This window comes from Pisolithus orientalis, assembly GCF_024613125.1.
Source record: "Pisolithus orientalis strain OTSU chromosome Unknown F5J12scaffold_213, whole genome shotgun sequence".
NCBI classification, from domain to species: Eukaryota; Fungi; Basidiomycota; class Agaricomycetes; order Boletales; family Pisolithaceae; genus Pisolithus; species Pisolithus orientalis.
Genome location: NW_026260994.1, coordinates 10,232 through 21,597, shown reverse-complemented (window position 1 = coordinate 21,597; position 11,366 = coordinate 10,232). Strand labels below are relative to the sequence as shown.

At 51.6% G+C, this 11,366-nt stretch overlaps 4 protein-coding genes across 4 annotated transcripts; 3 read left to right on the top strand and 1 right to left on the bottom strand.

Moving 5' to 3' along the window:
• Positions 1 to 3,326: 3,326 nt before the first annotated feature.
• F5J12DRAFT_750356 (DNA breaking-rejoining enzyme) lies at positions 3,327 to 5,565 on the top strand. The gene is made up of 7 exons (XM_051742102.1): positions 3,327 to 3,586; positions 3,647 to 3,770; positions 3,839 to 4,070; positions 4,143 to 4,187; positions 4,245 to 4,554; positions 4,618 to 4,778; positions 4,849 to 5,565. The coding sequence occupies exons 2-7, from the start codon at positions 3,652 to 3,654 to the stop codon at positions 5,152 to 5,154; spliced, it is 1,173 nt and encodes a 390-aa protein (XP_051594060.1). The 5' UTR covers positions 3,327 to 3,586; positions 3,647 to 3,651; the 3' UTR covers positions 5,155 to 5,565.
• Positions 5,399 to 5,874, top strand: F5J12DRAFT_876604 (uncharacterized protein; the record flags this gene model as incomplete). The annotated part of the gene is made up of 1 exon (XM_051747132.1): positions 5,399 to 5,874. A coding segment is annotated over exon 1 (308 nt), but the record flags the coding sequence as incomplete, so codon positions are not given.
• A 778-nt stretch (positions 5,875 to 6,652) lies between these two features.
• F5J12DRAFT_776581 (PIN domain-like protein) lies at positions 6,653 to 8,101 on the top strand (the record flags this gene model as incomplete). The annotated part of the gene is given in 6 exon segments (XM_051742309.1): positions 6,653 to 6,680; positions 6,737 to 6,852; positions 6,949 to 7,173; positions 7,241 to 7,360; positions 7,380 to 7,541; positions 7,607 to 8,101. The coding sequence occupies 6 exon segments, from the start codon at positions 6,653 to 6,655 to the stop codon at positions 8,099 to 8,101; spliced, it is 1,146 nt and encodes a 381-aa protein (XP_051594058.1).
• A 662-nt stretch (positions 8,102 to 8,763) lies between these two features.
• F5J12DRAFT_876598 (uncharacterized protein) lies at positions 8,764 to 10,968 on the bottom strand. Its single transcript, XM_051747131.1, has 6 exons — positions 10,393 to 10,968; positions 10,207 to 10,335; positions 10,003 to 10,128; positions 9,726 to 9,942; positions 9,176 to 9,658; positions 8,764 to 9,117 (listed from the first exon to the last, which is right to left on the bottom strand). The coding sequence occupies exons 1-6, from the start codon at positions 10,485 to 10,487 to the stop codon at positions 8,824 to 8,826; spliced, it is 1,344 nt and encodes a 447-aa protein (XP_051594057.1). The 5' UTR covers positions 10,488 to 10,968; the 3' UTR covers positions 8,764 to 8,823.
• Positions 10,969 to 11,366: the final 398 nt, after the last annotated feature.

The following is an 11,366-nucleotide window of genomic DNA, read 5'->3' as shown; positions in this document are numbered from 1 at the left end:
TCGAATTTCAGAACGATGTAAGCCAAAAACAAATAAGCTCACCTAACGAGTACTTTTCGCTGAGTCATCACACTACGGTTTTGTACAGGCAGACGCTCGTTCCGCTCTTTCTGCGAATAACTACGAGTTGAAGAAACGACGGATAGCCGTCACTCTCGCAGACACGCGTGTCCGAGCCAAAAATCGGTCAGTAGGAATTCTGTATCGTTTTTTTCCCCCACCGTCTTAGGCTGAACATCATCAATACCTACCTTGCATCTCCAGGGAGTCCTCAGACACTGGTCTTGGTCGCCGCGCTGAAGCTCGGAACCGGTCTGTTCGTATTCGTAACCTACCTCCCGACGCCCAAGAAGGCCTTCTTCAGCAAGTCCTTGAGAAACTCGCAGCTGTGAAACGAGTAGAGATTCTGTTGGAAGAACGGGAGGCGATAGTCGAGCTTGAGAATGCAGCGGTATGTTCCATCCTACCCTTCCCTCGCTTTGATATTAAAGAGAGGCTCACGCTTTCCTTAGGAAGCTGGAAAGTTGACGCTAAGAACAGAACCCATAGTATTCAAGGGTGTTAATCTGGATATTTCAGAAGAACTGCCTTCTGGCACTGCACCGGCCGGACCTCCTGTCAAAACCGGAGGTGCGATGTTTGTACCCCGTACAGCTGTTTCAAGACCTCGAGCAGGTTTGGGACGGGCTCGGAAGCCAGCGATGGGTTCGGCTGCCGTGGCAGCTAACAGGGGTGGAGGACAATCGACCACTCCGAGTGGCGATCAGGCAGCGAAGAGTCAGGACGATTTCAGGAAGATGTTAGGTTGATGACGTGTTATAGGAAGCCGTTGAATATCGCATTATATCTTCATCTGGTCGCAGAACGGAATCGAGGGAGGACCATGAGGGGTCAGACAGTTTTATGCCACACGTTCTGGTCGACGAAAGGACCGACCGGTGGATAACTTAAAACTTTTGTTGCTTTTCTTTTCTTTGTCCTTGGGAGAAGGTCAAAGAGAGTTACATTGACACTCACATCGGAAACGAGCAAGAAGGCTTGATCGATCAAGACGCATTCTCCACTCATTTAGAACAGTCAATGCAATTCGCGAGACGGAATAGGTCAGTTTGTAGCCGCTAGCACGAGCTGCAATGGTCAAACAATTCACGTTCAGTTATAGCACAACGTCATAAAAGTACATAGGACATCGAACAACCTTGACCGCTGAGGAGATCGGGTACAAATATGAACAATGCACCTAATCATCCATGTCCGATGTTGAGAGAATAATTTTTTTGTTTTTGTTTTATTCTTCTTTGCGCCAGGGAGTACTTGCGGATTTCGAGTTGACTGCAGTGACAGTCAGAGAACCCTTACTCATATTTCATTGCAGAATGTTAGCGTACTTATATGCTGCCCTTCACTAGTTAACCGGCATGTTGTACACAGTTCCGCCTAAATCGGCAGTCCTGTTGATGGCATCGTTGACGGCAGTGTCGCTGGCCAGCTCGTACCAATCAGTGTACACCACTCCATCAATTGATTCCAGATATGTGATGAACGACTGTTTGGCGGCTGTGTTGGCGAAAGCAGATACCTGGCGACGGCCACTGCTACTGAAGTAGGCAACGAGATAAGGGTTGGGGCTGGACATACTAGAGAAGAGGAGGATCGTCAGACCCCGAAAAGAAACATTTGAGGAGAGAGATGCCCGTACACGATGATTGTTGAATCTGCGGCGGTCGAGTGAACTAAAGGAAAACGAGCAAGAAATGGGCCGTATTTATATGTTAGCTACAGTTCATCCAGTGCTGGATAGTATAAGCGGGCTTCGTCATGATTTGGCTGGCCGTACGCGCTGCCGTTACATCTTCAACGTGATGTTGGAGTTGGTCCTCCTGACCTGGCACGTGTATTCGCTAGAACTGCTCTTCAAATTGGAAAGGATTAGCCAAAGCGATGAAACCGGCGCATAAGTACTTTGAAATGGTAAAGATCGTGCAGGAATTCACAACACACGTCAATAGAAATTGCGCGAAGATTGCGAAGGCTTTACCGGGGGCGTTTTGACGAGCTCCACCAAGCCACACATGACTGCCACATAAATTGGGCAACCAACTTCGATGTACCCCGTATGGTCAAGTTTGTATTTCATTCGTTGGCCCCCGGTACAGTGCGACAATGGATTACGTTGTGTTGCGATCAAGGGGGGAACCGAAAGAAGTGAAGTGCCCGTTTAGCGAAATCCAACGAAGTACCGGTCAGGTGCCCTGAAGGGATACAGGCTTCGTGATATTTTACTTCCCCACATGTCGTTGCTTCCGAACCGATTTTGTGGAGTACCTCCCTGACCTTAGATCATGTTCGTATCTGATGGGAGAAGCGATGAGAAGTGAAGCTGCGACCGCGAAAACAGACGGTGCGGTCACGGCTGAGTCAGGACCCCGTCACAGCGTGACGGATCCGAAACGGGTACGGTGGGAACGAGCGGGCTGTCACCCCCAGCGACCTAAACGGCCATCGCGCGCAGGCGTGCCGACGCACAGACCCCCCTGCGGGCAATCGGATTGCCTGTTCCCTCAGCCCCTCCCTGAGCCCTTCCATCCAGGCCTCCGATCGGTGGCATCTGCAAGCGATGCGAGTAACAGTGAGGAGTTTCGCTGACTGGCGATGCCCTCCCTAACACCGTGGATGGAGTCCTCGGTGTACAGCAACACCATCGAGTCCATCGGCAAGGCCAGATCGAAGTACTCACCAAGACAGAGATGGGGACCGGCGGTGAAGAGACCGAGGGCGCCATCGCAGTGAAGAAAGACACTGGTGAGATCGCGACGGAGCAAGTATTTGGAGTGTGAGGTGAGAGGTAGGGGGTAGGGTTGACGGACAGAGGGATCGACCTCTCATGAAGCCGGCATACGCTGCGTGTTATATCTTATGCTTCGATGTTAGGTGTCGAAGCCGGCGATGTGTCATACGACTTGGCTTTACATCGGCCATTTGTGGTGAGTATGCACTATGCTCAGCTGTCACGTCGCAGGATCGGAACGTCTTTTTTCACGAAAGAATGGTCCAGTGGGTGGGTCGCGGTGGTCGTGCTTTCCCTGCCAACTCAGGGTGTTCCTTCGAGGAGTCTCAGCGCTTCACGGAAAAAATATGGTCCTGGAGGAATCAAACTACGGTCCCTGCTGGAAAAAAATATGGTCCTGGGTGGGTTCTGAGTGCCGTTTGGTGTCGTACAAGACACTGTTTTGGTTACCGTCCGTGTTCGTGTTACCGGCTTGTCTAGCTATGACTAACGATGATTGGAAATTCACTGCGTATATAGGAGGCCATCAACTCTCGCAGCTTTCCCCGTTTCCTCCAACAAACCAACATGTCCGAGCGAGCCTTCGATAGCTATCCTGGACTGTGTCATGCTGTATCTCCGTCCGAGGCATCGCCCCTCGAACTCCTTGATGTTTCGTACGACATGACCTCCGAACAACAAACTCTACCCGGTCCCGTCTGTGGCAGCATCGACACCAACAACGAATTCTCTGCATTTCAAGCCACGCTACTAGATGCATCGAAGGGGGTGACGGAGGGAACGGATGCAGAATATAAACGGTCTGTTTGTCCTGTTTGCTTTGCAAAACAAGATTACTCAAACAACTTAATCCCCATAGCCTCATGCAGCAGTGTCAGAGATTCCTCGTGGGCATGGGATGGTTGCGAGGTGATGAGTCGTTCTATTCCAACCAACCCCATCGTGATGCGCCGACATTCATCATCGCCTGGATTATGAATGCGTATCCCCCGTCTCTCCTGTTTATTATCACCGCCTCAAAACTGATGAAAATGATGTTGACTCTGGCAGGTGCGATTCAATTACACTGAAGGGCACGAGTAAACCGCCATCTGAGGAACGAGGCACTTATGGCCATGCGCAGAAGATGAGGGCAGCAATGACCTATGCCTTTGGGCGGTTACATGGGCTCGGTGATATGCCCTGGCATCAGTCAGAGGTACCGGGGAATTCCACCATGCTGGGGAACCCAAGTATGTCGGTACAGGTGTCATCTTACATGTGTGCCTTACGGCGCCGCAAGGTATGCGTCTTCATCTGGGCTATATATGGGTGGCGAACGGTCTCACCGATACCCCTCCCTTACACTTTGCAGGTCCAAGCTGGCGAAGTCGCCATCAGCGCACGTGCAATCACATCAGTTACGTTGATACCACTGGTGCGATGGTTCTGGGAAGCTCACTACTCATTCCCACAGGAGATACTCTCACAACTCTATCATTTCAACCATCTACCCGACAATTGGACCATCCGTCCATACCAGCCTGGCACTCGTCGACCTCGTGACCCCAACCATCATGGTCAAGATGACAGGTTGGCAGACTGGGGCGGTGCTCGGGCCCGTCGTCTCTTACAAGCTGCCTATACAATTGCGTTCATCTGCCTTCTCCGATTTGATGAAGTTTTGAAGATTCAAGTCCACGACATCAATTTCATGTATGATGCTGCCGGCACCACAACCGGCATGTCCATTACCCTCCCTTTCCGTAAAACTCACCAAACCGGAGGTGAGTGTGTGCGAGCCGTGCTGACAGCACGGCGAGGTTATCTTGGACTGATTGCACCGGCAGACATCAAACCATATTTCCTGTGGGCGTTCCATCAATCGGAAGCTCACCTCTGCGCTGTAAGGGCCATATCTGAGTGGATCATAGCATCCAACATCATGTCCGGTTACCTCTTCCGCAAAATTGCTTCTGGTGACCGTGTTGCAGAAGCCAACATACCAATGGTGAGATAGAGTTCTGCACCTCAGGCTTGCCAAGCCAATCAGCTGGCTGATATGGTATCTGGTTCGAAAGTCGTCTGAACAGTTCCTGGAAATGTTCCGAAACAACTTGCTGGACCTCAACATCGATCCTGCAGCTTATGGCACCCACTCTTTTCGGCGGGGAGGCTGCCAGTACCTCCACATCGAACGACGATGGCCTCTGAGGAAAATTTGTGAATGGGGAGGTTGGAGTCAAGAATTCACTAACCTCACGATAGTTAAGTACCTCATCTCAGTCAACGATGATGCGATGGAGGCCCGCGAAGATTTTTTCAACCCAAATCGCCGTCCTGCACTCAAATGCCCACACTGTGGACGATCTTGTGCTTGTGCTTGACTAGCGTCTCTCGTTTTGCGGGGGAATGATACTCCTTAATGACAGGCTCCATGTCGGGTACCTGGTTCATTTGAATTGGCCAAGCGGTTCCCGAGTTGTTTGCATTTTCGTGAGAAGGGCCACCCTCGAGGTCTTGTCATCATATCTTGTCCGTCTCCTCGCCATTCCTCTCGCTTTATGGTCCGTTCATTCCGCTCGCTGAACCCTATTTGGAGATACCTCATTCACCCAGTTCTGCGCAGTAGTCCTCAAGATATGCCCATTTTTTGTGACTGGAATGGCTACGAGGCAATTTGGCATGTAACTTGGGTCTGTATAGGAGTCCCCCACCGTCTTCGGGATTCTTGTATCGATTCCTCCAGCCCTCGTCACTCAGTGGTCTGTCCTTCTCCCCATGCTGGTATCTGGTGACGTTACATGCGTTGTATCCATATCCTGCCCGTTCCGGCATTCCACCTCTCACCCACTTTGTGGGTGGGACGTTCTTGGACAATTTCGCAGGTATCATCGCTTATGCTCTCCACCGCACCAAGCTCCATCCATCCATCACGTTTGCTGCGCTAGTCTTCAAAGACTAAAGGTGCGATTCCCCACCGCCCATGGCTTGTCTGCCTTCCAACTTTTCATTTCCGCATTTATGCTCACGAGCAAAGTTATTTGTGACGACACAGTGGGAGCTGAATGTGGATCCCTCGACGCTAAGTGAGTTCGAGAGTATGATATGGAAAGATTTCGCAGGGATGGGCCCTTTTCCAGCTTACATCTTGCCATCGATGAAGAAATCGACACCCCCTTCATCAGCAAACCCTTTTGCGCCTCTCGACCGTCATGCCCCCCGCCATCCATCCTCCATGGTCTGTGTACGTCCCGCCACCTTCGCATTCCACCGTCCCAATATCCCAGAGGCGTCCCTCTCTTAATCTACGTTGTCCACCTCCCCTGCTTCCTCCGCACCACCACCTATGCCCATCGGCATTGAAGAGCTGTCAGCCAAAATCATGTCTGCATCGTCTTCGCCAGGGTACTCCCCAATGGAGCATGTGCACACCTTGTTGTCAAAGGCGAAGATGTTGACCTTCGCGTCACCCGCTGTCTGGTAAATAATGTCTAGCTCTCCACATTCATTTTGTCAATATTAGATCTCTTTCCATCCGTCTCGATGACAGCTGCAAATGTATTATATATGTCATTGTTCCCTCCCCGGTCTTGCAGGGTATGCTATTTAATGGACACGGTATCTCCATATCTATACCCTCTACTCTCCTCCTATGTACAATATGAAGAAATCAAAAGGGCTCTCTAACTAATTGTCAAACGTGGCGAAGAGGATAACGGGAAAGCTTACAACTCGAGGAGCCTATATTAACTATTACTTGTGTTTCAGCTTGCCGCATACTACATACTATACTGGTCACATAGCGGACTCAAAAGTGCAATAGGGGCTCACAGGCGTGTCATCACTGCGACCACTGCCATCATCATACAGGATTTAACAATAATGGGTGTTACAGGCCTTTGGCAGGTAAGTCTGGAGGCTGAATATTTGTACTACTTTACACACAAATTTGGCTTCGGTAGGCAGTCGCTCCAGCAGCAAAGAAATATTCTCTGCAAGAGCTCACGGTCAACCACATGTTTAATCCGGATGGCACAAAACGCTCTGAGCATCCGTTCAGGATTGGTGTTGATGCCAGGTATGTTCCCAGGTGCTCTGATATAATCTGCTAGTCTTGGACTTAAGTATCTTTACCCGGTCAGTCCAACTCTGAAAGCTTATGGATGGCCAGTTGCCAGCACTCGTTTCGACATGGACATGCACAGTGTGGGCAGAACCCGGAGTTGAGGACGCTCTTTTACAAGTTAGCACACCTGTATCGCACCCCAGCCGACGTCCTCTTTGTCTTCGACGGCCCGCAAAAGCCAGCAATCAAGCGGGGCAAGAAGGTTGTCACTATTCCACCATGGCTTACAACGTACTTCAAGGACTTTGCTAGTGCTTTCGGATTTCGGACACATGAGGTGAGGTTGAACCTATCAGACCAGTGACTGCCAGTGTCATCGTCATTTCTACAAATTTATTCTCTAGGCAGCAGGCGAGGCAGAGGCAGAGCTAGCTGCCCTCAATCAGCTAGGGGTTATTGATGCTGTCTGGACTGAGGATAGTGATGCATTGGTATTTGGCGCTCTAACTGTGTTCCGAAGGCAGGTGACCAGATCGTGCTGAGCTCCTTCGAACTAACTTATTACATTGGTGTGTTAACAGTGACAACGACAACGACAAGTCCGTTCTAATGTATTCCGCTAATGGTTTGGCACAAGAGTCCACTGTTGCATTGACAAAGGGCGGGCTACTGCTAATGGCCCTCTTCTGTGGTGGAGATTACGACGTAAGTTCATGCTTGCCCACTGGCCACTGACAGGCGCTGTGCAACTCACATTGGTCACATGATAGAATGGCCTCTCACGTTGTGGATGGAAGACAACTCGTGCGCTTGCTCAACATGGTGTTGGAGATGAGCTGCTACATGCGGCGACCACTACCGCGAATGAGGATGATCTTACCACATTCCTTGGACCTTGGGTCAAGCACGTCTGTGATCTCCTCACCGAGATGGGCTGTAAGAAACTTTCCGCCACCTTTCCAACCGACTTTCCCTCCCCTGCTGTTGTCCTGGCATATGTTAAGCCCTCGATCACGTTCACGTGTGCCGATCCTGGGCCTCCTCAAGCCTTGTCAATGCTGCTCAGAAAGCTGCAAGGAATTGACCTGGAACGACTGGCTTTCCTGTGCGAGTTCCGCTTTGGGTGGTCTAGAGGCGGACCACCCGTCCCAGTCCATGCCATTGAATCTTCTGGTACACTCGGAAAGCTGAAGAACCTGGTCTATGAGGGAGTTTGTATTCGCAATCTATGTGGTGTGAGTAGGCTATACCATGTCATAGTATGAATTTGAAGGCTGCCATTAATCGTCATCTCACCATTAATGCTAAATTGCTAAATTGTGATCTACAGATGGACAGAGCAGACTCGGACACTCTAGGTAACATATGCCCCCAGGGTCCATCTGAGTCTTCTTCCAAGTCATGTCCAGTGCGGCAGGGCTTCACGCTCGATTCAGTTCTCTGTATTCGCTCACAACGCAAAGATGCTGCCTCAGGACAGGTACTGGTACAGCACCGCTTGGAGATCGACACCACGCCATTAGCGCTCCCTGCAAAACGTGGTGTTGCTCGAGTACTGAGCATGCCAGATGGTGTTCCCCAGGCTGGATTATTTGCAGATTCCGCACCCAGCACTCACCCAGCACTGAGCACTCACCGGGTCTGGATGCCAGATCCGGTGGTCAGGTTTGCACTCCCAGGTTTGCTCGCAACTGGGCTGACGAAGCATGACACCGAGGAACCAAGCCGTTCTGCACACCAAAGGCCGAGTCATGGCAAGGAGATGATTGAACTCACAGACAGCGATTCCGAGACTGAAAGAGAGATCATTGAACTTACAGATAGCAATTCCGAGACTGAGAGGAAGAATAGTAGCAGTGGTGGCCACACATTTGACTTGGGCGTCATTGAGCTCACAGATTCAGAATAAAAACAGACACGAAACGCATGATACAACGCACGATCTATGTCTCATACCACAGAGTTATGTATGCTAGATAATATGCAGCTAAATAGAACCGCCCTCATCCCTGCCATGCCCATCACTCAGCCTGTGCAGCCGTTTTGCGATAGCCCGAGGCTGGGTCAGGACATGGATGTTGCTGCCTTTTCTGTACGTGCACTGCGTATCAAAAGATTCGCCAAATTCTTCTGCCGCTTTCCACACAGCTTCCTGATCTTCTTTCTTCCGAGCCTCATGAAGGAGGACAAGAATACGAGTGTAACTCATCGGCCTCCCGTTCTCACTAAACCTGCGCCAAAACTCATCCGGGGTGCCTTGACAGTAGCACTCTACAATGTACTGTGAACTCAGGATTAGATAGGCCCACTTTCGACCAAGAGCGAGTATGTATACTTGCCTTCCAGCATGTCCAGTTGTGTTTGATCCCTTTCCATTGTCGGTTGTGTGCATAACGGTACACCTCGGGCCAGTATTTGATCGCAATCGGACGGCCCTTGATGGTAAGGGTGGACTGGCCAGTCCAGTGAGGGGAAGTGTCGTCCCACATGGAATTGAGCCTCGGGATGTCCTTGCTGAATCCCACGGCTGTGGGGTCACCAATGTCAGCGAGCGTGAAGGCGAGAACAGTCCCATCACCAAGTGTTAGCATGCGAACGACAGAAGATGGATCGGTAGCCATGACGGTAGGAGAGGTGTCCCCACTCGCCAGTGAGGGACAGCGAGCATCGGCAGATGGGGAGGGGAGACCAGGTGATTGACTTGCAGGGGCCCGTGCAAGGCTCATACCTGACGGCGCACCTAGTGGCCCGCCACCGTGACCTGTTGTTACTGCAACAGCCGGGGGAGGCTGGTAAGGATATAGAGTGAGAGTCGTTCGTGCCTGCAAGGACACAGTGCCAGCATGAGTGATCCTGAACTCGGCGAATGGAAATGAAGCTGCAACTGACCCAGTCAAGGACGGCTGCCTTTTCTGCCTGCGTTTGGGTGTCTTTCGACCTTTCAGTAGCAGACGGGACTGCAGCATCACTGCTACTGCCACCCAGCAGCAGTGCCCGACGTTTTGCTGACCGCTTTGCAGGGCCTCTCTTGCCCTTCCCGCTACCTGTATCTTGAGCATGATGATTTTGAGGGCCTTTGTGAGATCTTCGTGCGCCTGGAAGGACTCTGCATTGGAACAACTCAGCACCTGGTGAGAGACCAAGGACGAGGTAAGCTGTGACTCACCGCTGCCAGGCATCGTGATCCTGGCTGAATGCCTCCAGCCTCTCGAGAAGGACTTGTTTGGTACCGGTCTGGCTCAGGCCAAGCTTTCGACAGAGGACCTTGAGTTCCTTAGCGGTCATGACATTGCTGCATGGTAAACCCAGGGCACCACAGCCAACGATCAGTTCAGTGAACGGTGTCGACTGTCCTTCGAGGTTGACTCACATGTTAATATGTTCGACCTCGGGCTGCCTGTTGCAGCTGAACTGGCGTGTAGGGAACGGGAGCACACCCTTGCAACTCTGCAGTGAGCAGGGTCCATGGCCATCAACAGATGTGTTAGCTGCTCTCGCACTGGGACAGATCGTCAGGATGAGAGGGATGAAAACGGTGTCACATGCGGCTACTGACCTGAGTTCGGCAGTGGATTGAGCTTCAGAGGTGTCCCACATGGTTGCCAACTCGAGTTCAGCAGCGGATCGAGCCTCGGTAGAGCGGCTGACCATTGCCACTGCTTGACGGTCAAGCTGTTCAGCTTCGACGCAAAAAAACGACTCCCATGCAGAGGGATCGTATAGGCCTTTCCGGGGAGGGCAGATCCACGCACAGATCTTCAGGACGACGGGGGAGAAGTCCGGTAAGAATTGGCTGTAAACTTTGTAGCAAATAACGAGGGAGACGAAGACGGAGATGCCGAGGATGATGCCGAGTGCAGGCAACTCGGGGAGGGTGACGCTGGAGGAGCTCGACGGCGAGGAGGGGACCGTCGAAGGAGTGGCCGTTATCGCCTGGTCCGTGGGCAGCGAATCAGCAAGGAGGGGGGGTCCAGCATCTGTTGCGATCGTTTCCCAGCGGGAGGATGGTGCGACGGCAAGCGACGGCTGGCAGGGAAATGAATGAATTAACGAAATTGGATGCAAAAAGTACGTAATAAACAATCAATCAGCGCTCTGTTCGACTGAGAGAGAGAGAGAGGCAGAGGCAGAGGCAGGCGCGATAAGTGCAGGCAGGCGAGCGACATGCATGCATGCACAGACAGGCAATTACCATCATAGTAAGCCGAGCCCAGGCACGTGGCCAGGTCACGTGCGGAGAAAAGACGGCCCCGCCACCGCCACCGCGACGGTTCACGTCACGGCCAGGTCACGAGGCGGCAGGTGCCGGGGCGTGACAGTGGAGCGTCTGTTCTCGGAGAGAAGTTACATTCCTCCAGGATGACCGAACCATGGACGTGTCCAGACCTGCACGTAACGATGTATTTGCAAAGATACAGTTCAAATAATGTCGACCATCTGAGAGTTTTTGATCAGGTCAAAGCCAATCACGTTGGAGTACTTTAGGAATTTTTGATTTCTGCCTCCACGTGAGTACGTGAGTAAAAGGCG

Coding starts and splice junctions, on each gene's coding strand:
- F5J12DRAFT_750356 (XM_051742102.1), top strand. CDS start 3,652: ATGCAGCAGTGTCAGAGATTCCTCGTGGGCATGGGATGGTTGCGAGGT. Junction 4,071..4,142: donor GTGCCTTACGGCGCCGCAAG/GTATGCGTCTTC, acceptor TACACTTTGCAG/GTCCAAGCTGGCGAAGTCGC. Junction 4,779..4,848: donor CAGAAGCCAACATACCAATG/GTGAGATAGAGT, acceptor CTGGTTCGAAAG/TCGTCTGAACAGTTCCTGGA.
- F5J12DRAFT_876598 (XM_051747131.1), bottom strand. CDS start 10,487: ATGGTCAGCCGCTCTACCGAGGCTCGATCCGCTGCTGAACTCGAGTTG. Junction 10,336..10,392: donor CAATCCACTGCCGAACTCAG/GTCAGTAGCCGC, acceptor GATCTGTCCCAG/TGCGAGAGCAGCTAACACAT. Junction 9,659..9,725: donor AGGCAGCCGTCCTTGACTGG/GTCAGTTGCAGC, acceptor GTGTCCTTGCAG/GCACGAACGACTCTCACTCT.